The sequence below is a fragment of the Rhea pennata genome, chromosome 15 (assembly GCF_028389875.1).
Source record: "Rhea pennata isolate bPtePen1 chromosome 15, bPtePen1.pri, whole genome shotgun sequence".
Classification (NCBI taxonomy): domain Eukaryota; kingdom Metazoa; phylum Chordata; class Aves; order Rheiformes; family Rheidae; genus Rhea; species Rhea pennata.
In genome coordinates, this window is record NC_084677.1 from 14,861,001 (window position 1) to 14,887,738 (window position 26,738).

At 37.7% G+C, this 26,738-nt stretch overlaps 1 protein-coding gene across 1 annotated transcript in view; it reads right to left on the reverse strand.

Moving 5' to 3' along the window:
• CARD11 (caspase recruitment domain family member 11) overlaps window positions 1–22,246 on the reverse strand; it is a 61,802-nt gene extending 39,556 nt beyond the window's left edge. The window contains 1 exon segment of the mRNA XM_062588625.1: window positions 22,140–22,246. Within this exon segment, the coding sequence (XP_062444609.1) occupies window positions 22,140–22,246 (107 nt within the window).
• Between the last annotated feature and the right edge of the window lie 4,492 nt (window positions 22,247–26,738).

The window sequence follows — 26,738 nt, forward strand, 5'->3', positions numbered from 1 at the left end:
GCATGCTGGGTGGAGAAAAGTTTGCTAGTTATTTTCATTCACTTGATGAAACTACCGTATGTGGGACCAGAATCAGAGAGCAAGAGGGAAGCAACAGAGAAGAGGAAGGATGGTGCAAAACAAGACGACAAGTCAGGCAAGTTGGATGAAAGGGTCAGACTGAAGGTAGAGAGGAGCTGGGATTATGGGTGAGGACCAAGATACCAGTAACAGTACCTCTGCCTTTTCTCATGTCTTTTCCTCGCAGTAGTACAATGTTCAGATTACCTTTACTATTCCAGCGCCTTTGTGCACAGGCCATATTTAGATCTGTGCTGATGACATTAGCTATTTAGTAGACTTGCATCCAATATTCCCAACAGTGTCCTGCTAAAATAGCTTTGGACTTATGTACAATTATCATGTTACAATGATGCAACCGCAATGACTTTGAGTTCATCTGCATTGCAGATGGTTCTGAAGTGTATCAGGAGCTTGTTCTTAACTTCACAGCCTTCAAAATGGCATTCAAATCCTGAGTATTTCTACTTCAGACTTATCATTTTCCAATTGCTCTTTGCAGGTGGAAAAGTTCCATCCTTCCTGGTGCCTTATTCTCATATGGCTACTAAAATAACTTTTGAGCCAGAGTCTGCTCTCCCAGATGTGCAACCCTAGTTGCCCAGTGACACAGCAGAGGTGTTACTGTCAACAGCATTTCATCCACAAAAACTGCCTTATGCTGTTCTCACTATAGATATGAGCAAGTCACACAAAACACCATTGTTTGTTTATTGTAACACTCCATATGAAAATGCCCAAGAATTTTTCCTTCTGATCACAGAATTTCAGATTAAAAAGAAACTGATTCAGTGTTTCCAGCCTTACAGGAATTTTAATCCTCCTTCACTTTTTTTCTAACAACCAAAGCAGAAGAAAAACATACTCTTTTCTGACCTAAGACAAAGTTTAAATTTTTTTTTGTTTCATACTGCATTCATATTTTTCATGGCATAAATTGCAAAAATGGCATAAATTGCCAAAAAAAAAAAAAAAAAAAGACAGATGGAAATTAACCCTTCTACAATAAAATACATTAGCCTAGAGTTTTCCTGAAAAATATGTAACTGGAATTACAGGAATATGTTACTGGAAGGACAAAACATGCCAAAAATCTGTTTAAACAAATTAATATTGAGATTTATTCTGTCTTATTTTGGCAGAAAGTGTGAAGAGAGAGAATAGCAGTGTAACAGCAGAAAAGCTTTGCTCTGCCAGGAGAAAAACAGCTCAGAAATAGTAAAGAAGGTAGGGAAAGTTCGTGGAGTTTTATATTTTCAGTCAGGGCAAGTTACTAGTGAAATGAATTTGATGATCTCACCATGTACTTCATTAGAAACTATTAAAAACAGATAGAATGGCAACTACTTTCAGAAAAAGCCAATAAACAGAGGTACAGGCAGCAGCTGCTGGATGGATACTGTGATTTGCTGTTGTAAAAGACTGGGATGTACCAGTGGGCTTTAGAGAGGGTCCATGGGAAGTTGCAAGCAAGGAGGAAATGTTTCTTAAACACAGATTTCACGCAACACACCAGTGTGGTCAATGAATGGTAAATGTCACTGGTATTTTAACTGAGATGTTAAAAGCCAAAAGCCTTCAAATGATCTTTTCAATGTGATAATCTTTCAGTTGATGATCAAGGAGAAAAGATTCAATCACTAGTTGCACTGAAGTTTAGAAATGAAGTATATTTGCTGTAATCTTTAGAAAACAAGTTGAAGCAACCTTCAGGTGTTTTCCCAGTTTGCTCAGGACTCAAAATTCACAGAGGGAAACATTTGAAAGGTTCCTTTATTGCTGTTTGAAACCCCACAGGAACCTGCTTTTGTGCTCAAACATATTAGAAGTGTATAACAACCTATTAAGCATACTCATACTGATTACAAGTATGGGCACAGCTAGATTAGAAATGTTTATACATATACAGCCATAAAAAACGAAGTGGAAACAATCCATTAACTGGTAATGATAACCACATATGTACTGTTAGCATACAGTGTTTTCTGCATTCATATAGCAAAAAATACTGATCCTATTTTAAACAGAAACCCTATGTTAAACTCACTCTTCAGTGCCTCAGTTCCAACCTGAAGAAAATTTGCCAGCAAACAAGCAGCAATCAGGGAAGCCCATGGGAGTCTTTCCATTGCTTCCAATGAAGCTGTGAACAGGGCACTATCAGACTACTGCATGTAACACGTTTCTTTATGTAAGGCCAAACTGACCTGAGGGACCAGAACAAACATATCTGCTAATACTACACAGTGTTACTTTGTACAGCAAAATTCACCAAGGCAACCATTACAACCAATAATATCACATACACAGCAGTATATACGTTTACCCTTTTGACAAAACCAGAATGGTGTAACATTTAGTTTGACATTTCGGATAGATTTCCAGTGAGATTTGACAAATTCCTCTTTCCCGTTGAGTTGCTAAACAGATTCACTGAAGTAGACAGCATTAGAAAGTAATGCCCCATCTAGCATTGAAGATAAAGTAGGTTTTGCAGGACTTACCTAAGAAGAATATTCACTTCACTGTAAGTTGAGCAGTGATATAATACAATGCACAACATGTTGTTAGTTTTTGATGCTATTAGTAATGTACTTTTATGAGCTGTGGAAAAAATCTGCTTTTTGTATGAAAAAGTACAACAGTTTTACCTGCTGGTAAAATTTTAAATGCAGTCCCCTGTAGATCATTAAGCATGTGAATTTATGGTAGGTTACTGCACTCACAAACTCCCGTCATTCCTAGAGCCCAAGTATCTGGAGAGTACGCAGGGAAAAGCGGTGTTCAAAATCAAAGTCCAGAAAACATATTTATCTTTAACTAAAGTAAGTGTGACGGTTTCCAGCCGTGGAGTAATCCAGTACCCGCAGCTGGGACACACCATGTCAGGATATATGGCAGACATGCCGCTCTGTCAAATTGCACTTAAAACAGACTGGCACTGTGGTCTCTCTTTGCCTGAGAGGGGCAAAAGTGAGAGGGTAACATAGGGAGAGAATACTGACTGCAGAGGCAGAGAAAGAAGCTTTTATTACTTGTTGGATGTGTGCCACAGAGACCAATTATATACATTTTACAGCAACAATTATAATTCCAGAGTCCTTGAACAAATCACAAGCCGAAAGGTTACCTTCCTGAAAATGTTCATTGCCATTAAATAACTGATCCAGGCTACAGGGTGAAAGCAGCATTTGAGAGAGGGACTGGGGGAAGGAGGAGATGGAGAACCTTATTATACGTACGTCTGAGCAAACCCCACCATTTGTTCTGAAAAGGGAATTGCAAACTCACTGCAGACACTATCTCCTCAGCAAAGTGGACAGCGTTCCGGGAATGCAGTCCAGATCCTCCAGACAACAGTGACAAAAAGCCAGGGCAAAAGCAGATATCAGTGGATCTGTGGAAAAACTCCCCTCAGCTTGGTAATGCCACTGATTGGCTCTACCCACTAACGTCAGTCACAAGAGCTGGCCCTGTGTTCCTTGTTCTTTTATGTTAGATCACTACAGAGGCTACTTAATGTAGAGCTACATTAGGTCAAATTCCACCATTAGTTACACAACCTTAATGACTACACTTAAGGGGAATATCCATATTTCACGACCATCCATTTCTATATAAAGTTGAGACATCTGCTAAAAAAAGTGGGTAGTTTGTTCTTTTTCAGTAATATAGACTTAATATTGGGAAAAATGGAGCTCTCTGAATTTCATCCTCTGTTGGCAAAGGCAATCATGCCATATAACTGATTAAAATGTGACCAAGCACCAGTAGAAACTAGGTCATTTGGTGTATTACAGACAGCTTCAGTATCACAGCACTTCAGCATTCAGATTTCTTCCATATATTCACACTGATTTGGGTTGCATCCTTCTAGAGAAGGTTCAAATTACTTTTACCTCTAACAGAGGCACATGCAACCAGACTGTTCTCTTTTCATCCATGTTGAAAGTTTATTTTTCTCTTAAATCAGAGTTAAATCTATTTGAAAGTAATCATATGAATCATACGAATAAAGAGTTAAACATGAGGTTCTGAATCTATTCTAGGGGAGGACCTCTCAGAATAGGAATTTGCTTGGTAGGATGGAAGGTGTCCAAGCTCTTTCCAGCTGAAATCATCCTTCTAGACCCCAGGTATCACAGTGAAAAAAATAATTTATCTTTGGCTCCTTGTCCCCTTGCAATGGCCACTATCCAGCTTCAACAATGCTTGTTTTTAACTCAACCTATGGCAAATGATGAGGATGAAGAAAGAGAGTGAGAGAAAAAAGAGATGGAACTTGTCTCAGCCAATTTGTTTTTAGGAGATACCAAGGCATCACAAAAAGGACAGTACTGGGGGCACAGAATACTGTAAAAACAAAGCACAAGATCATCATACAAGTTTTGCAGAATGACTAAAAGGAACACAAGAACTTTTCATATCACAGGATGAGTTGTAACAGGGTAAGAAAGAGTCATACTAGACCTGTATGAATAAAATGAACATCTCTCTTATTTTATCATTCTATGTTTGCAGACTTTTCAAAGATCCAGAAGACAAAAATATTATAATGTAGCTGCTTTTGCATTCAGAAGAGAATTCTCATAGCTCAAAGGCCACAGTTTGCTAGCTCAGAATCAGGAAGGATATATTATAATTGCAAACATAAAATTTAAGCTCCTTTCACCCGTAAGAAGATGGACAATTTTTAAGGAGATGGACAGGGTAGATGATTGTTAACAAAATTCTCCTACATAATAATTCTCTTAATAATTCAACTGAGTTTAATAAGTGATCCTTATTCAGTCCTCAAAAACCCACATCAGAACATTACTACAAATAAATCTTCAGTCTCAATAGTCCTGCTTAAGAATGTGAGGCAAAAAGGCTTCATCAAAGCAACTTACTTCTTTGCTGTATCTGGTTCAAAGCTTACAAACTTAAGAAAGGAGTAATACCAGATACTGTTCTTGGATGCAGTTTTTAATCATGTCTGATCTTTGAGACTCATTAGTATATCTAGTATAGAAGAAATAAGCTGTTTCCAAATCCCAGGAGCAAAGTTACTCCCACCACAGCATTATTGTAGGGAACCTCTACTTCTGAGATTTGAAACTCCAGAGGATCCAAAGGATAAAAACTACTTCAGTGTTAGAGAAGAAGTCCTGCATTCGGGCAGGAAGATTGCAGCTTTATTTAGTCTAGTGAAATGGTTTATGATCAATCAGAAGAAAGTATCTCATCCCAAACTATTTTTACAATTTTCCAAAAACATCTTGGATTGTGTTCTCCCTTTTCTCCATCCACACTCACTCTCACCATTATGCTCGTACTCTGCTGTAGCCTGCCTATTCTGCAAAGCGAAGAGAAGCTGAAAGACTGCAACACTTCCTCAAGTTCCCCTACAGGTACTCAGGGGGGATGCTAAGGCAGCGGAGAGTAAGACTAACGGCTCCTTCCAATATGAAGTCAACACCAAGATAAAAAGAGATGGAGAAATCTGGTAAAAAGGTTGGGGTAAAGACTTAGGAAGGAGTGGGATGATAAAAAGAGGAGGGATAGAAAGAACTATGTCAGAGATGGCTGTATTTATAAGTGGAAAGGAAGCTATGGTGTGTTATAGGTGTTAGAAAATTCTGTTTATGAGGCAGAGAGAAACAGAGAAACAGGATGACAGGGGTTATTTGCTGTGAATGACTTCATATGAGTGTGAGAATTGAAAGGAAGCTGTGCAAAGTATAAGAGGCTGGTATTTGGGGATAGGAACTTATTTAGCAAATCCTGTACGTGTACAAGAGACAAAGGGCAGATAGGAAAGCAGTATGCAGGTGCAAGGACAATTCAGTAGAGAGCCAACACCATGGTGTGTGCAAAATTAACTTTGCAGGCCAGCAATGCATGCTGTGTGCATGAGAAAAAGGATGGGGCAGGAAGTAGGAGTGCGTGTGAGAAGTTAGAGGAGCAATGGGAAAGGGGAACACAAAACAGAAGAAGGAAATGACAGAGGGGAAGGAGAGAAAGATTAAGAACATGGGGGAGGATGTACAGTCTACTGCACAGGCAAGAAAGAGGAGGGGGAGGGAAGGCAAAGAAAGGAACCAGAGGAACATTTGTTACATAGAAAATGTGCTTGATGGAAAATAGACATAAAAAGATGGCGAAAGAGATAGTAAGAGACACATCAGGTTTGAGAAAAGACTAAAGGAAGTGAGAAGAACAAATTCAAAGAGAAAAAAGAGCAAAGCAGAAAGATTTTATTACTTAATAGAAAGCATAAATCTCCAGTGAATAGATTTAAAGTAAAGGTTAGGGCACAACATACCATGGGTAGAAATAGAAATTCCCTAGGGGCTACTGTTCACAATCAGTCCTTTCATCTCCCCTCTCTAGACCTCCATTTCAATTCTCCTTCCCAGTGTGCACTTTATTTGAGAACATGTGTGCACCTCCAGCTACAGCCTGCTTACTCCATTGAACCCTCAGCTCCCAGTGCCTGTGTATACAAGGTACAATGAGATCTGTTGAGTGCAAAGGAGCTAACATAACCATTCTCAAACAAACATCCTCTTGAAAATAAACACAAAAAAAGAGAGAGCTGAAGGTGGAAGCTGTATGATTACAGTCAGGTGCTGTCCTAGCCAGCAGTGAGGTGGAGCTGATCTGATAGCTGCTTTCCTTACCTTGGGTGCTCATGAGTGACCGAGCTGTCTTGCTGCAGCTGCTGCAGGCTGCAACTCCCTATGTTGCCTCCATGCAATTGTCACTGTCTCTCTCCAGGAGTCCCGGAGAGGTTATTTGTGCTCTGAAGCTGTTGAAAAGCAAAAAGAAAAAGCAAGACAATCCTTTGCCCTCAAACTGCCAAGTGTTTAGGAAGAATCAGGAGTAGAGGATGCAAGTGCACCGGTGTCAGAATGAGCAAAGAGCGGCACAGAAAGTAAGAAAAAGTGTGTCAGAGGCTGGGAGGGGCGGAGAAGGAAAATGCAAAGATCTGACAGGAAACCAGACTATAAATCTGCTTAAGGCTTAAAAAAACACATTTCTGCTCCCCAGTGATACAGCCTGTTTGCAAATGACTCTGCTTGCAGGTGACAGCAGAGCCCTCAAGTACCACTGCAAGCAAATGAAGAGGCACTTCTGCCTGTTCCCCAGGAAGAGCAGAGGGCGAAGTCAGCAGCAGCACGAGCACAAACAACTGTATCAGATAGAAAAAGCAGGTTATGTCCAGGGCCTCACTTCTAGTTCCCCAGGCTTTTACAGCCCCCTCAGGCAACGGGGACCTGTTGAATGTCAGCCTTACGGGTGCTATGCCACTCACAGAGTAGCAGCCCTTGCTTCTCACTTGACATGCTGGCTGGAGAGAGGGCAAGAAGAAAGAAGGAAAGGACTGTGCTCTGAGCAGAAGAGAGTTTCCAGAATAGCAGTTTCAGGAGAAGGAGTTTCGGGGTTTCCCAAGGTTTCAAAGGCTTTTTGAGGAAACATTCAGTTGATTGGTAGCTGCTGCTTTCTTAAAAGGAAGTCAACAAGATTTACTTCATATAAATACTAGATTAAAATATTAGATTATTTTACAGGTGAATGATACTCTAAACTGTATTTTACAAAGGGAGAAGACTCTCCACTGACATAAATAAGCTGCAATGTCTTGGACTCTAAGCTCTTGTGTAGCTTTAATGCTAGACTCTAGGCTCAAGGCCGCACATGGGCAAACCCATAAATTGGTGAGTCTCACTGAGGATAGTTACCTGATAGGTCACAAATAAAAGCTTCCCACCACAGGCAAGCTAGTGAGAGCAAAGTAAACCAGTCCTTTCCCTCACTGTTCTCCCAGCCTTGCTGGACCAGTATTCATCACCACCACTAGCAACCCTTAATGTTGTCATCTTGCTTGGGGATCCTCAGCCCAAACCATTCACAATGTGCCTGACACGCTTGCTGGTTCTTCTGCTATTGCCTATTCAATTTCCAGAGGAAAACAACGCATAGCTACTGCTCTAATCCCAGTTACTGCCTAGGCTTTTACCGTTCACACTTGGTGGACTGAAGTAAGGCTTCAAGTGAAGCCTCCCTGGAGTCAGTAACAGGTCCTGAATGTGTGAGAAGTCAGAAGAAAGAACCCTTGAGGGGTTACATGTGCATCAGAAGGGATGTGCGCATGTGAGATTGACTCTCTGTGGTTGGAAGAAAGCAGCCATGTATATACATGTATACATACTCATGTATGTGTGTTTATCTCATGTGGGAAACTACTAGAGAAAGAAATGCATAAAGACTAGGAATGATAAGCATAAGTGAGAAATGACAGAGAATTTAGGAATGTGAGAAGGAAAGAGGCATGATGATGGTAATGGAGTGAGAGAAAAAGAAAGTTAAAAATAGTTGTTAGAGAACAAAGGAAAACACAACGAATGGAAAGTAAGTATAAAAGAACAGTGGAAACACTATCAGAAGACAGGCAGCATCAAAGAAAACAGAAGGGAGGAAGTGAGATGATAGTGAAAAGAAGAAATGTAAGGGAGAAAATACATGGCTCAAAGTGTCATTACAAAAACACTCAAAAGTGTTCTTACTGAACCAAAAACTTGCATTTCATGAAGATTGGAAGAGGGTAGAATATATATGCTAGGGGAGCAGAATGTGTGGGGCATCCCTGCTCTAATCCTCTCTTATGATCCCACTAATTTCATGTATTTGCACCTGTTCTTGGATTGATAAGGGACCTAAATTTAGCCATAAGGATGACATTGAAAATGATTCTGAAAGGCATATTGGTTCTCTAAATGAAGAGCTCAAAAACCAAGGAAGGCAGGAATTTCTCTCTCCCAGTCTCTAATGGAGAACAGGAGAACCTATAATCCCCCCCCTTTTTTAATATATCTAACGAGGACTACACTGTTATGTGCTACTTATATTCTTGTGCAACTCTATCAAAAATCACCTGTGATCAAATTTGTGCACTGCATGTGACAAGGGCAAGGAAAGCTTCCTGCTTTGAGCAGCCAGAAATCTCTCCATGTGACAACTGCACGGATGAGGATCTGCAGTTTTTGACAGCACAACTGGGGAAAACCCAAACTTTGCAGAAAAACAGTGAAATACTGATGTAAGAATAGTGGCCTAAGATTATTCCATCAAAAGTGATACAAGTTATTTCTTATCCAAGCTTTCTATTGCTTTCATAGAGGAAGCTGATTTGTGCATGCAACTGAGAAACCATTTGCAGCACAACCAGAGTAACCAGCTCTGCTGACAGTAGGCTTTGTAGCTTCACTTCCATTTAAAAACCACAGATCTTCCACATATAGACCAAGTCACAGTTCCTAATCTCACAGAAAGAATGTGCTAGAAATTTAAGCCAAAACTCACCAAATCTTGTTTTAGGTTTTGCCTTCTGTTCTTGAGTTCTTTAGCAAATGGGAAATTACCAGCCAATAGACTATAAAACTGCTCTCCAGAATCAAGCAAGGAGTTAGCTAGTAGTTCCTTGTTCTGCTTCTGTTCTGCTTAATGCTGTAGATTATAAGCAGCCTTCAAAAGGTACAACAACCATTTTAAAGAAGATCACAGATTTCCCTCGGCCCAGAGTGAAGCCTTAGAGACAAAGCAATTATCCAGTGAAGCCTGAACAGCTTTAAGGAACCTATTGCTGAAACTCAAAACACCTAAAATTGTCCTACTAGTAAAGACTTTCCTGGTAAACTGAAACCAACCAAGTGTGATCCAATCATCAGTCAAAAATTCAGTATCCATCTTTCTTATAAGAATTTATAATCTTAAAGCCAGGTTTCAGTTTTTAAAAACTCTCTCAAGATATAAAAATATTATGATTTAAGTTACAGTTCCTTGAAGCTGGTAGACTGAGATAATGTGTTTCACAAATCAGTAGATATGTAGAAAGCGAAGAAAACAACTACATCAGGCAACCAGAAAATTCAAGAAAACCCAGATGATCCACCTAAAATACAGGTGTATGGCAAATAGCTGCAGAATTTGAATCTGTGGTTTTCCTGATGCAAAGGGGCTAGGACTTTGGTAGAGCTGCATATCTTCTAGAGAGCAGCAACAAGAAACAACCCAGAAACAGATATATTAAGAGTTTAAAACTGGGAAGACATCTAAAACAAGAACTGGAAACATGATATGGAGAAAAAGAACAGAAAGTGCCTTCCTAAACTGTCTGGCTGAAAAAAAAAAAAAGAATACTTAGAAGTATGATTAAACTGTCTTTTGTTATTTTACTCCCATTCTATTCTGGGAAGCAGGAAATAGTAAAAAGTAAACAGAATTTTCTCAAAGAGATACTTAGCTCTGTCATATATTTCTTTGTGTAACCAAAACAGTCCACCAGAACTTTTAATTCAGCTAGCTGCCCAGCTTAAGGGGTAACAATATACTTTTTTCTTACAGTTTCTCAGTCTACTTTCAATATACCTGTGGTACAAAACAATAAATTGAAGCTCTGCCTGCAAGGGGACTATCCCTCACATGGTGGGATACATGCAGAGTATTTGCTATCACTGTCTTTCAAAGAGACATTAGGAAAGGAGAACATTTTTAGCTTCTTCCAATTGCTTTAATTCTTCTAATTCTGCATGATCCGAGCCCTGATATTAAAACCTGAATAACAAGTATAGTGTACCTTTGTACAGTACGCTTTGTACACTGCAGCACCTTTCCTTCCTCCAGGCTTTTACTTTGTGATCCTTGCATAAAGAGCCAGCACAATTTCAAAGTTACAGTCCGCATTCTATCAGGGTGACAAAACAATGGAGAAGACCTTGCATTTTAGAAGTTCCTTTATGATGCTGGTAGCCTCCTAAGTATTTTGCTCACAGCTACTTCCAAACCATAACATGTTGTTATGGTAGCTACAGCGAAAGATTCTCTTTCTGTATGTGCCATAGGAGTCATGTGAAATATGTTTATCCAGTAGCATATTTTCCATGTACACCATGTCTGCCTGCAGAACATCTTTTTACAGAGGTGGTTCATCAGCACTCAGCATGGTAGGCCATAACTCAGAAATGAAGCTGCTAGGTATCGTTAAATAGTTGCAAGCTGCAGAGATGAAAAAAATCAGTGGTTGGAAGCAGAGAAACACTAACTGTTCAGCTCTTAATCTGCCGTTCCTCTGCTTCTAGTCCATCCTTCTCCCAAGAGAGCAATCCTAGCCCATGAAGAGACTGCTCTTGACTCCTTATCAGCATAACAGTCCCGCAAATCTTTGGATATCAGAAATGCATTTCAAAAACTAGCGATCTGAGAATTAATATATTGCATTTCTCCTGGATGTCTGGGCTCAGTAGCACCGTATATATTGTTAAAACAACCATTCCAACTCTTCAGAGGAAAGAAACAGAAGTACTAAGTATTTTCCACATTTTACATATTTTATATTATCAACCTTGCTCAGCTATCCTTAGAGACTATCGCTCTTACTTATAGATGCTTATAATTTATCATTTCTCTCTGGAGATCTGACTTCCAGAACAGTTTTTCCCTGTTCAGTTCACCAGTCTGTGGATAAGCAGCTGTTAAGTGTTCATCTGCCTTTTCTAGACATTATCATCAAAAATGCCCCTTCATCTTAAAATGTGACACACAGGAGGGTTTCTATAACACCTTTGGGTGCAATGGCTTAAATCAGGTAGGGGTACGCTCCTATCTACAGGTTTGTGATACACATTTAAAAAGTGTTTCAATTGCTTGAACTATGAAATAAGATGACACCAAGCATATATCAGAGGAAGAACACAGCGTGTAAAATTCTCTCTTTCATTCGGCAGTGTTGACACTGGTGTATTTTTACACAAATCGTAAATTCTCCATCGACTTCCACAGCATTATGAGACTTATCTGTCTGTGTCAGCTGTTAGCATATTCACCTTCCCTTTCATGAGAAAGTTAGGTTCAAATCCATTCCAGGAGCTGGGTTCATATCCCACAACATGGTGGATAGTGCCTTGCCAAAAGAATTGCCCCCTCCATTTAAATGAGTAACTCAGATCTGCTCTGCCTCCTCTTGGGGCCAAACAGAAAAAAGCTGCAGATGCTGTGACACTTTTTCCACAGTCAATTTTGTGACTACTCCAACCATTCCCTTTTCATTAGACGTATATTATTCATCAAAATTGGGTATGAGCCACAGCTCAGTCCCTTATGCTGATCCTTATGCTTTTAACTATACGTCAATAGGGCTTAAAATCCAAGTATCTTTAAGCTTTGCAGACAAATAATTTCATGTCACAACAAGAAGTGAGTTAGATATTCATATCCATACTCAAGAGATGACGAAACTAAGTTTTGGGGAGATAACAAAAGAATATTTGATGCCCCATTAAAAGTGATAAATATACATTTTTTTCCACATAAGTTTTATTTTTAAAAATTTCTTACAGACTGCTTTGCAAAACTTGGAAAAAAATAAATAATTGAAGGCAAACATTTTAAAATAACTTTTTATTGTAAAGGGAAAGGGGAAAGGAGGGTATCTAATCAATATCTAATCTAAAAAACACAATACAGTTCAGATCATTTACACAGCAAAATACGCTGAAAAATTAATTTTAGTTCAACAATGCATTTTGTTAAAAATATGTTTCTAAATAAATTAATCATTTCCATATCTCATCTTTCACTTAAAATACAAGGTCATCTTTCCCTGCTTATGTAATAACTGCATTGTCAATATGTATTCTGATGGTTATACTGTGAAGGATGACTTTAATATATCTGCAATCTGAAAGATATAATCTATCAAAATTTAGTAGAAGCAAGGAGAGGCAAGTTACTTATTCTTGCTTGTTTGTTTTAAATTAGAAGGTTTCTTGTCTTCTTTATAGGTCAACATTTATTCTAATTAAAAATGTATGTGTATTTTTAATGAAGACAAATTGAAAACAACTGCAGAGTTTTAATGACTCTGCATTATTCTGCATTTTCTCACCTTTTATTCTATAAAGCTTCTATAAAAGGTCAGAAGGAAGAAAACTTCTGCTAAGTGTTGTGCTCAGAGGGACGATATGCCTCACAGAAAACATATTAGAATTATTTAATAATATAAATGATGCAATACCTCAAACTAGATTAATGTATTAATCTATATAGAATAAATGATAAGGGGATATTTTCTGTAGTTTAAATATGCTCTAATGAGCACAGCACAGACATGGAAGTTAAGAACTTCTTAACTTTCATCACTGTTCTTATATAAATATGCTCTGTGGTTCACATAATCTCAGTGCGCTTCACTTTTCTCATCCGTAAGAAGGACCATAAAAAGCTTTGAACTGGAAACTAAGATATAAATGAGATGTGTCAAAAGCAGAACTTGGAACTCCATGTGAACATAGCTTAAGTATATGTTATGAGAACGGGAATAACTGCATTAGGTCAAATCAAAGATCCATCTCCTCCAGTATGTTGTCCCAGAGAGTGGCTAATAGCAGACATCAAAAGAAGAGGAAAAGACAAAGGCCACTACGTTTTAGTCGCCCCAAATTTTCCCTGGCTCCACTACTTGCAGCACAGGAGGTATTTGCATGTTTGTGACTCCAAACTTGGAATTTTCTTTCACTTTTCTTACTTTGCTTTTTAAACATGTAATACTTTAGTAGGCACAACAGTTTGTCCCAAGGATCTGTACCGCTGAACTTCCCTTTGTGTGGAAAATCACCTTCTTTTTGTTTTGTTTGAACCGGCTTTCTGCTGGTTTCATTTGATGCCTCTTAGTTCTTGTACTAGAAGAGACAATAATTCCTTCCCTTCCATTCCATGCCGCTCATGAGTTTATATACTTACAACACTCCCTATTAGCTTTCTCTTTGCCAGCCATAAAAGTTAGTCTACTTGGTCATTGCTTGTTGAGAACCTCTTCCAGACCTTCATCCTTGACACCTTTGTCTGAACCACTTCCACTACAGCAAAAGAAGGAGGACCGGACACTTCACAGGAATATTTATACTATAGCATAATTATGTTATCTATTTTTAATTCATTTCCTAATAATTATTAAAAAATGCTTGATTTTATGAGCACTGCTGAGCATGAGCTGTTGTTCTCATATATAATCACTACAACATCAAAATTTCATTCTTGAGTTATAACAATCAACTCAGAGACCACCATTTTATGTGTAAAGCTAGTACTGCATCTTTCTCTGCCTCAGCGCCTCACTTGACATTTTTCTGTCCTTAATTTCATCTGCCATTTTATTGTTCACTCAGTCTCATAAGATCCTTCTACAGTTGTTCACAGTAGGCTCTCACCATTATTACCTGTAGTAACTTAGTATCATGAACAAATTTTATTAGTCTCCTATTCATCCTGTTTTCCAGATCATTTATGAATATGTTAAACAGCACAGTGTCAGCATGGATGCCTGCAAGACCATGAACTCCATAGAAATTCTAAGTAACCATGCACATTCTAAAACAGCCTCTAATGATGGATTTTAAAACAGATGACATTTATTTTCACTATAACCAGAAGATAAGAGAAAATACAGTATTGAAAAAGTAAGAGGAATATGCTGTCTTTAACAACTTCGAAAATTAGAGGCAAATTAAGAAACGTAAGAATTAATTTATGTTAATATTGGTCCAGTAAGCTTTATAAAAAGCCAAATAAATCTTTAATGAATGAACTTTATTATCAATAGAATCCAAATCTGGAAACAGGAAAAAGAAACATATCTGCGAATCACTGAACAGAACAGAAACTATGTCTTTTCTAAATTTGACGTTGAACCCATCCTTAAGGAAACACACCCCTTCTCTTGCAAAGAAATCACTGCAGAAATAGGACTTGGTTCATTATTGAGGAAATATGGATACGGTTATGAAACAGGAATTTGCCAGAAAAAACTTGGGTTGGGTCAGTAACTTGACAGAAAAAATATCAGAGATCACAAGTCAGTATGTAGTTATGCCTTAGTCTGTAAAAGTAAAACAGGATTTAGCCAGTCAATGTATGAGTTTTCAGGCAAAATTACAATAACCACTTTTGAAAGCAGAGGTTTGGACGTACAACGTGCTGCAAGCAGGAGATAGGAACGCCTACTAAAGCAGGAGCAGGGTGGCACTGGGAAAGAGGGCAGAAGCAGCTGGTAGTGGAGAATTCTTCAGTGGTTTTTAAGTCTGTTAGACTGATCTGGCTTGCACTGCTTCTAGCACAGCCCTGATTTTATAAAAATTGTGAAGTTACACTTGAGCAGGATGTATGATTTCTCTACGATTTGTTGCTTAAAAAAGACTTTTTCATCTTTGGTTGTATTTGTTCTTCCAAGCTCCAATGTTCGTTTTCTTTTTAACTGTATAGCTCCTAGTGGAGGGAAGCTAAGCATGCTTGTAGAAGAACTCTTAAACTGAACATAAATAGCAGTCATATATCACTGGAGATTTTACATATGTGAGATTAAACATAACCATAAAACTATATCACTGCTATTTATTGACCCATAAACGAATACCTAGTTTTGAATTTTTAATACTTCTCTTTGAAACAATGGTATAGATTTATGAAAGCTGTGATTTCTCACTGCATGACAAATTTGCATTGAATATTAAATACTTCATATATAGGACTTTTATTTCACTTAATTCCAATATTCCTATACCCAAACAAATTACAGGCCATAATCTTTGTTATAACCAGTAATTCACTTTTGTCATTCATAGAGTTACTTCTGATTCACCTGTTATAATAGAACTCAGATAACAAATATCAAAATAAGCAATAGAAATGAAGTAAATATAAACACACATAGATTGAGTCTAGATTTCTGTTTGCAGATCCAAATTGCTGCATGATTGTGATTTCTTAAATGTGTTAAATTAATAGCTAGTGACCTCTTACAAAACTGAAAGTCCAGTTTTGCTAGACACTGTACTATTTACCTGATTCAATAATGTATAACACACAAGAAGACTGCTGTGCCTAATGATCCCTGTTCACTCAGAGCAGTATATCTACATGCTATATTTTTTAATTCTGAGGGAGGAAGCACAAAGATGGACATAGTCCCTCTCTCTAAGAGTTTAATTTGAAAAAAAAATGTATTTGTCTTACATTTACAGTACTGTTCAGTGTTCTTTAAGAGTCTACAAAGTTTTGGAGAAAACAAAGAAACTACAGTGCTTATTTTTGAAAAGAAACAATTATGCATTTATCCTATTTTAGCTGCTGCCATTTTATATTAGGATTTAGGAAATTATATACTCCCCTTGCAACTGCTGCATCAAATTCTTATCCTTATATTATGAAACAAATTATATTCTATAATTGTTGATCTGTTGAATTCTTTCTTTACTCTAGTATAACTGAGGAATTTAACTGTGTTCTCCCCACTAATCCTGAAGATTTATCCAGTATGAAATAGTCCTTTCACTATATGTCACCATATATATCTTGTCACCATATATATCTTATCATCATATTAGTCTTTTACTGATTTCATACTTGTTGTTAAGGTATGAAAAGTAGGAAAAGGAAAAAGCCTTGCTTTCTTCTGCTAAGAAGTGATGCACATATCATAGATAGTCCAGTAATTCTTTGACTGTGCAAAATGGGGGGGGGGGCAGGGAGTGTATCTGCAATGTACTCTCTTTAACAGCTTACTAATAGCTGATCTGAGCTTTATTTAGCATCATCACTTAACAAACAAGAAGACTTCCTTCAAGAAGGGTCAGTAATCCATTTTTAGCTGTGCTTGCCAGTTGTTCAAAAAAAAAAAAAAAAAAAAGCAAGAAGTGTTTGAAAAATTCTCCTACGGTTTGAGTCTTGAGAGACTGAGAGACCATCAAATTGCCCATATGTTGTCATGAAAGCTGAGAAAAAAGGTACTTAGTCTTATATTGACACATTAGGGAATTGGTTTCCTGGTAAGCGTTCTCTGAAATCTGCTTTCTATTCTGTTCTGAAGAGCCTGACTCTGGTGACTGTTATATATAGGATGCTCATAAAATGTAAAGAGAAAGATGAAAGAAGCAGTTGAAACAGAGAATTTGGTCCTTTTTTGGCTTTTAGTCTTAGAAATTGTCCTTTTATATTAAAATTGTTTTCAGTAATAGTACCTTCTTAAATACATATTATTTGTAATAAGGGAATGAATTTGAAAGTAAGTGAATTAAAAGAAAAACAGATCGTTGCCCAAGGCCATGAAATTGAACTGTTTTTTGTGCCTGGGACTGTGGGTTAGAGACCAATAGAGCTCAAGCATTTGTGTTCTATTTCAAGTGAGCACAAAGCTACAGTAAAACATAAAGTCCTCTCTTGGCTCTTTGACCATGTGCAAGCAAGAGGAGCGGGAAGGGTAAAAAGGGAAGGAAACAAAACGGCTTGCATTTCTAACAGGCTGGAAACCATTACACTAATGCTAAATAGACGGCAAAACTGTGACCAGCTTTTAACTGTGACAGCAAAACTGTGACCAAACAAACTGCTACACAAACCCCATAAAAAGACCTTGGCAGATGCTCTCTCACAAGACCCCTAAAGCAAGCAATGGCTCAGTATAGGGCTGTATCTGAGTCTGACTTCGTCTGGCAAGGTATTTCTGGCCATCTCTTTAACGTGTGTCTGAACTTCTTGACCATTTGTAACTTTTAGTTAAAATTACTGTGCCCCGGAAGATCCCTGTACACTTAAATGGAAAAGATGTTTGTTTACTTTCAAGTGCACTGTGATACAAGCGAAATTAATTTTGGTAAATAATATCCTACTGTAACAGTAAGCATGCATAAAATATTCTCTGCACAGAGAGTTAATGCAGACACAACAGTAATAGAGGAGGACTGCAATTTTCTAAAATGTAATGAAGCAATCAGATAAGGATGAGAAAGAGGTTGGAGTTTTTCCACTGACGTATAATCCCATTCAATTTGTTTTTTAATACAGTAGATCAAGAAAATGTTTCATATTTGGACACAGTCTGTGTGTACAACTGCAAGCAAAGTATGCAGGTAATAATGTAGTAAACAGGCAGCATTTGGTGACAAAAGAGAAGTAGTTAAGAAGGGTACATGAAATACGTTACAGAAAACTTAGCTGAACTATTTGCAAAGACAAATGTACAAGCTGTTAATAGGCAGGATGTGGAGATCTGCTGACAAAGAAGTGATAGCTCTCTGTAGTTCTATATAGGCAAGGAAGCAAAAAAAGTAATGGAAAAAGAAGGGTGGTGAAATTGTCTTACAAGTGACCATTTTCATATACACAGAACACACTTCTGATCCTGAAAAACTATAAAGGAGGCACGGGCCTAAGACCTGCACGAGAAATATTTTGGCACTTGATGGCTTCATAAAGAAGAATAGAGATGACAGCAAGGAAAAGGAGAAAGCCCTTAACATGGAATCTGGAGGGAATCAAAGAACCATTCATGAACAGAGCATCTGAGGTGATGAAAGTAAAAGGACAGAGCGCAAATCAAATCCTGGGCACAAGGTGTCTGTGGAATGTGCTGGTGAACAGGTGTAGAAAAAACAGTAATATTGAAAGTATAAATACGTAGACAATGGTAGAGATTTTGTACTGATTTCTTCAAATAGACAAGGAATTAGTTTACATTTCTGGACATAATGGTAGAATTAGACTTTCAGCAAAAACTAAGAAATAGGCATTTGCCATGAATAAGAGTAATCTACACTTCTGAGCCTTCCACCTGAGGAGCTCAAGAAATAAGGCTGAAGTTAGAAGACAGATGACCTTCCTAATGTCCTAGGTGGGTAAAGTGAGAGGCAAAGGCTAAGCGAAACAAATTTGAAAAGGTTGGAAGAATTGGCTGCAGTTTGGAAGACATGAACAGAGGATTTTCAAAGATGGTGCCAGGGTACAGCGTTACTCTTTGAGCAATCTAGAACAACTGCTCAGCCATTTATGAGTTCTGAGCAGTTTGCCCAAGGCAAACAGGAAACTGGGAACATAGTACAGGAATTCTCATGCCCAGAGTATGATATATGCCAATCCTAATTTGCACTAAGACCATAGCTATGTTTAAGACATTAACACTGTTGTTAATTTGTATAATTAAAAGAAAAAAATTACAGATTCCTATCCAAAAAAGTTATGCAGTCATAGCAATTATTGTTGACATAGAGGTGGTCAAGATAGAACTAGTGATTAAAGCAGTGCTAATAGCAAATAGATGGCATGAGGAAGTTGAATTACAGAACAGGACTTCGTAGAAGTTATGTCAGAATCAAATCAAATATTGCATTAGATTTCTTGCCCTAAGGAAAAGCATCAAAGTGGAGGAGGTCTCTTGAGAGTATATTCATTAATATTCATCAGGATTTTTTTTAAGTAAATCAAATAATAAAAATATATCATATGCCTTAGATTCCTGGCTATATCCATTAGTGTGACCTATGGATTAATAACTTAATCCACAGAGCACCAACCTCAAATTAAAAAACGTCTGAAAGGTATGCTGGGCTATCTTTAGTAAATATTCAAACCATTCTGAGCCCACTGTATGGTAGGCTCTCTACAAATCTCTGTAATGAGAAGAATCTTATAAAGATTCTCTATAAATCTCTACAAATACAGAGACACATTCTGAATAGCCTGGATTTGGAGATTATCTAGCAACAAAGATAAAGGCATACACTAATGGAAGTAAAAGGGTTAACACGTTGTTCCTTAATTTCCATCTACTCCCAGACTGTTCTCATCTAGAAAGCAACTTGGGACAGCTGAGACTCAGGTTTAGCTCCTACTCTTAAAACAGTATGTTTTATTTCAAGAAGAAAACAATACAATGCTGTTTTCCCTGCAATGCTTTAATGATGAGAGAAGCGACAAAACAACAGTTACTAGCTTTCCCAAAGAAAAAGCCTCGGTAATACTGACCTACACATTAAAAAAAAAAAAAAAAAAAAAGACGACGACGACTTGAAATTTTACAGAACTGATAGAAATTCCAAATATGGGCAAACATGAAGACCCAATATCAGGACTCAATCTTTCTTCCATATGGGAAACCGTTGCGGGTGCCCTAGGGTATTTTGAAGTAAAACTAGTATGATATTAAATAAATAAAGGATTAGTAAAGATGAATTAACAGGAAAGAAAAAGAAGAGAGACCAAGATGATAACAGAATACTTTCAGGAGACTCTTTGCTGAGTCTAGTCAAAAGTGACAGCCATTGCCAGAAGCTAAAACTCAAGTGTTCAGAAGGGTGGAGAAAAGTTGAGCTCACTTCTAGTTTTTGCTGAGTTGAAAAGTGTCACTTTTCATTTTGCTTTTATAGTTGCTAGAGACCATTACTGCTTACCCCATATTGGCTTCCTCTGTCCTGGGGAAAGTAAGTGACATCTCAGAATGCAGTAACTGTGTGGTTTATCAGCCCATTACATGGTTCCCTACAAAACTACTGCAGGCTTATCTGCAGCATTTTGGCTGTATGTCAGTTGGATGAGTCAATGTACTGGGGACAGCTACTTTTGTTTATACAAACTCCCAATAATTTTACAATAGAGAAACAGGAACATAATGTTTGCTATCACAGGTCTAATAGGAAACCATGATCATCACAGGAGACCTCAGAGGAACTCAGTATCCTTGAAGAGAGGAGGGGTGATGGGGAAAAGCATCAAGATATGTAGTGAAGCTCATGCATGGTATAGTCACTGGACAGATTTTATTTCTAGAATCACGCATATACATACTTTTAAGCAGTTCAAAATGTCCCTGTATGTTATGAGGGGAGAAGATACGGTAATGCAGTTAGGAAGGACTCGTTGATTCTTTCTGGCATGAACCTGAGATCAAAGAAAGGATCACTGCAACAGCCAGCTGCTTCTTTTTGGATTACAGACTTTAGATTCACCCACTGAGAGACTTTTCATGGATGAGAAACCTTTGGGTATAAAAACAACTCTTTTTTAAATGAATATTCTGCACTCCCGGGGAAGGTTAAAAAAAAAAAAAAAAAAAAAGGAAGATGAGGCAGAGCCCAACTATACTGCTGGAAAGGTCAGAAGCAAAAGGTAATTAATTCTGTCATGGTGCAAAAGAAACAGGAGAACATAAGAATAAGCATTGTCCATAGTTCAGTGACTGGACTGTATGAGGGCTGTAAATTCAGACATTACAGATCAAAGAACCAACATAACCTGCTGCTCAGCAGCTATTTCTAATTGAGGTAGGTGGCAATTGTTCCTGGAAATAGTGCACTATTCTAATTAAGGAAAAACACTAGAACAAGGTTAGTATTTTAGATCTTGAGTCTGCAAAGACTCATGTGGGTTCTTGTCTTTCCATACTGTGAACAGTCCTCTCAGAGTATCAGCACATGATTGAAGGCCATTTCTCTTTTTGGGATCAGCATCAAGGTTTGTATTTTTAATCCCATGTTACTCCAGGAATGTGGCTTCATGTGAAAGACATCAGCAGCAATAAGCCATGAAAGCATATTCCAGAAATACAAGCTTGGCTATTAATTAACATTGCTGTTTTTCTCCAAAGTCAACATAGATTAACATCCTGCTGCAAAAAGGGGCTTCAAGTACTATTGAGAGGTACTGAGAGATCATTTACACAAATATAAAACCAGAATAAATTTAACTGCCCTCATATAGTAGCTACATATCTATATTGATACCATAATGTGGGGAAAAGATCTCCTGGTTCTTTCCAGTGTTGAATATATCAATGGTGTGAAACAGCAAGGTCAAAGCAGGACAAAGTGAAGAAGAAAGAACAGAACATATAAACAGCTCTGCAGATCCAGCATTTCATCCAGTCCAGGGGAAGCCATTAGCCACTTGATTATCAGTGCAACAGATGCACAGAAATGGAGAGTTGGGTTTTTTTCCGCATGAAAGGTAAAACACACCCCTTCAATGTGTGTTGTATATGTGGGCTCACTGTCTGAAACAAGATCTATCAAAAATCCTCTTTCTACTAGATATCTTACATTTCCTCCCCATTGATACAGACCAGATCAGTGCATAAATTAGCTTTTTATTCAGATAAATGCATAATAGATTTAAACATATAAAAAGTAGTACAAATAAAAACCTGGAAAAATGAGACAGAATATTTTTAAGGGTTAACAAATTCATAGGAAGTAGCTATCAATAACAATACATACCTCTCCATCTCCACAGGCATCTCTAGCTTTTCCCTTTGGACTATTGGGAACGCTCCATTGCGACTCGCATTGGCAGCATTCATTCTTGCACCGACTTTGCTCTCCATACACGCTGATGACTATCAAAGGTGACAGTGCATGATACGCAGAGGCCTCGCTATCAATTACCAGACACATTGCTAGGGAGCAAAATCTACAGATATTCAGCCCTCAATACTCCTCAAGCTCCACAGGCACCTCAGCTTTTGGTCTCTGACTGAGTTTGCTCTGTGTTGCAGCACATTTAAAAATATACTCTGAAGTATTATAAATAACTAAAACTAAATAATCCCTGTCAGAAATAAATGAACATAGTCCATTTCAGAGTTCAGTATCCCTGTTTTATTTTTACTGAATTCAATTAGAGCATTTTTTAATCTTTGCTCAGGTTTCCAAGAGCTTAAGTTTCAGAAGTCAGGATGGACATGAACAGGTAATAAAGCAAAAGCTTCTATTCTATTCTAATCTGTTCTGCTCCATTCTTTTCCATTCCATTCTATACTATACCTTTCCCATTACTGAAACTGGAGAGGTTTGCAGACTCAAGTCACTCTGCTTTTCCAGTTTAGTTTCCCCATCTGTAAAACTGTAGTGTTTCTGCAACACAGAAATTAGTTGATCTAATCTTGTTACTTTATCATAGCAAAAACATCTATTAAAATGAATGGGATACAGAATTAAGTACCATACTCTCTAATCCTGAAAAGAACTTGCTATCATGCATAGTGTTTCAGTCACATATAGCTCATTGAAACCTAGCAAATTACAAGTGGATGCTTGTACATACTGTCCTATAATCCTGCCAAGTATACCGAGAATCTTGGATGAAAAAGACTCTGAGAAAATGTTTTGCCTCAATGCCATGAATGCAACTGCTCCACAGCAGGTAAAATGGAGCTTTTCTGCTATGCAATAGGGTGTTCTATGTAAGGAGATCCAAAGCAATGACTACTCATTAGACTCAACGCATTAAAATGTGAGGAGACTGGAGGAAGCGTATCACCTGCTCTAATTCAGGGTGAGAGAGAAACTTTTGTATCCAAAGATGTATTTCTTCTTCATGGAAGAGAGGTTGAGCTCATCTGAATTGTCCAGCAAGAATGCCTGTGTCACCACCTCAAAAGGTGGGACTTGATCTAGTTCTCACAGATGTCACAAACACATTTCCCCTGTATTCAGCAGAACAGGCATATGCATTTTCTGAACACGGAGCCTGGTATCTCCTAGAAGGTACTGGATTCAAGGTCTGAACTTATGCACATTATTATTATTCTGCTCAAATCATCTTTATTCATGGCCTGGATTTATTTTATTTTTCTGAGTCATTATTTAATACAATAGGCAGTGCAGAAACTAAGAAACTAATACAATCACTTCTGTTGTGTATTGCATGTTTATCTGAATGGGAATATAAAAATGTCAGAATGCATAAACTATATCAGAAGTGTCATTAGGCCTGTTTGGTATGCAAAAGAGCACTAGAGAAGTTATTTTATTTAGAAAAAGTATATATTTACTCCAAATTACATTTCTCCCGCTACACTTTCAGCACTAGCTTTTCAAATATTTTCTTACTGATTTTCATATATTTATAAATAATGCATACCAAATAATTAAGAAGATTCAGATCTAGACTGAGATATAAATATGTACAATAGTTTTAACCTGACTAAGCTTGCTGTACCTGACTTTTTAAACAACTTCCAACAGTTGATGTGCCTTCAAGCTCTTGCCAGGGAAGCAGCTCTGACATCTATTTGAAGTTGATCAATGCTGCGCAGACTGAAATCTTATACTTCTCAAAGGACTCATGTTTCAATGGATGCTACTCAGTTTTAACAGTGAATTCTCATATACTTGGTCTTCTTTAACTTTCTAGTTATACATAATTTTCATTAGAGAGAAGCAGTTACAGAAAGATCTACAGTGGTCATCTGAGTACTGTACATTTCCTACACATGCGAACTTTGTCAAGGACTGCAATCTAATTTTGGACTTGAAGAGAGTTAAGAGTTATGCGATTGTGACAGTTAAATTCTGCAACAATGTTTGAACCAGTAAGAAGTGGAGTAGAGTAAAGGACTCTCCATCTTCAGCTAGAGAATCATCTCTTCCAGTAAATAGGCACAGACAGAAAAGGGATTTGTTAAGCCAGAGTTTATGCACTCCCTCCAAATAGAAGTACAGCTGTATCATTCACTCAGCTTGAATCCCAAATGTTCACCAAATCAGAAGCTGGAAGTGAGGTCTCTGTAACTAGGACTACTAAGAAGAGCAGCTAGAACTAGAGGACCAGCTTCTCAGCAAGAGGCTGGGATACAGAAGACTGACTGATGAGTTACACTGAGACTGCAGTCTAATATATATATTCAGGAATGACTTAGCCATTAAAACAACAGGATTGTGTATTAACACAATCACCATAACAATGCCAGTTCTTCATTATTAAAGAAACATTGTTTAAATCACTCTATTCTTCTATTAAAACATTGACAAAAATCCTCATTAAGTAATCTCCATTTCACAAATGATAGTGACCTAGGTCTTCTGCAGCTATAAGCCTAATTCCATTTAGGGCAATGTGCTCTTACAACCATCATTTTACATCAAATGAACATATGCCTGATTTTTTATTTTATTTTATTGTATTTCTGTAATGGTGCTTGAAATTAACATTTTTACTTTGTTTTTTCCACTCTTTTTTGATCATCAGTGTAGTAAATTACGCCAGCAAAATGAATACAACAGCTTCATCTATGTTCTAAAAAACTATTAACTTTTTTTTTTTTTTTTAGTGCCTGATTAGAAATTGTGGAGTATTTTGAGGTTGAGAAACCTGTTTCAAAGGTCAGACTTGGGCTTATTGATCTAAACTAAACTGACTCTCCAACTCAAAGGTTCACAAAAAAGCCCCTATGGAATTAAAGCATGTAAGGGAAAGAAGAAAAAGGAGTCTAGACACACTGGCTACACAATCAAAGCTAAAATAATTTATAACTAGCCCAAGTGTTTCAGTGACATCTGCAGGCCCTCTTCTTGTAAGGCCCCCATTGTATTTTTCAGATCTTAAAAAAAAGCTCATACCTTGAGGCATTCAGCAAGCTGTTGAATATAATTTATCTTGCTGTAATTAATTACAATGTATTTCCATATCACTGTTCTTATTCTAGTCCACAAGCGGATGAGCAACTCTCCTCTAAGTTGATGTCCTCAAATACTATAAGATTTCACTTTATCATTCCCTACCTAAAGTCCACTTCTCCATGCTTGGTCCAAACAGAAGGATTTTTTCTTTTTTTTTTGATTTGGTTTCAGATTACAAGAATAGAACCATTACAATCATTCAAATCATTTCAACCACCATTAACCGTCATTTAAATTTCATCTAGAGTGCAGCTGCACTGTCCTCGAAATATATGTTTGAATCTATAGACATCGAACAATTCAACTGTAATAAAGCATTCTTTATATGACCCATCATTTCCACAGAAATTTAATTCAGTTTCAGGTTGGGCCTTAATTTTGCTCAGAACTTTAAGGAATAATCTTACTTTTCTATTACTTTTAAGTCTAAACTGGCTGTATTTGCTTTGATTCTTTTTCATCGATTAAAAACATTTTAACTTTGCCTTCCATGAATGACTTTTCATTTTAATGGCATTAAAGACAGAGGTCTTGATATGATAAAGCTCTAAAAAAGCTTGTTATTTTTTCTTAGCAACAATGTGCAGTTGATTGAAGAGTAAATCCAGGCATGATATGATATTATCTCATTCTTGTGTTTATAACAAGATAATGCTCTGTTCAAAAAAGCAATGCACTAGGAATAAAAACACAGCGTGATGCACACTACCAAGTATAAAAATGTTTGTGTGTGTGGTATGGGTTTGTGTATACGCGTATACAGTAAAAAGCTGCTGTGAATTATGGGGCTGTAATTCGACCAGGGTTCCTGGTGACATCACCAGGTGACATCTCCCGCTGGAGAGAGTCTCCAGTGGATTGTGTCATCGGCAGAACCCAAAGCACAAATTATAGCTCTGTAATTCAAGCCTGACTGGCTTTGTATTTCACACAAAATATTGATACCAGCTACAAGGTCCCCATCTCTTCCACACGGAGATTCTACCTCCTTTGCCCCTACCTCTTTGATAACTCCCACTGAAACCTATCCCACTATAAAACATGCTCCTCCAAGAGTTTTTGATGCTACCTGCCAATTCTTCTAAACACTCTCATTAAAAAGTCCTCGTTAAAACCTAAGAAAATCTTGGTAGACCTCCCCTCCTCTAATCCTCTTTTTTTCCCCCAAACATCCAGGTTACCATTCCTCAGCATTACCTACCTTGGTTAAGCTTCTGTCGTTGTTTTACAGCAACTGCAGTGCGAGAGGCTCCCCTGCAATTAAGAGTTGTAGCCTGGATGTATGCTGGTCAAGACCAGAATCTTGTTCACTGCCTCTAGCTGTTCAGTGATCAGCATCTTAGTGCTATTACAGATTTTTACACTGCTTCCCCAGGAAATAAGCTCCAAGCCAGCTGATCTTCACTACTCCTGGCT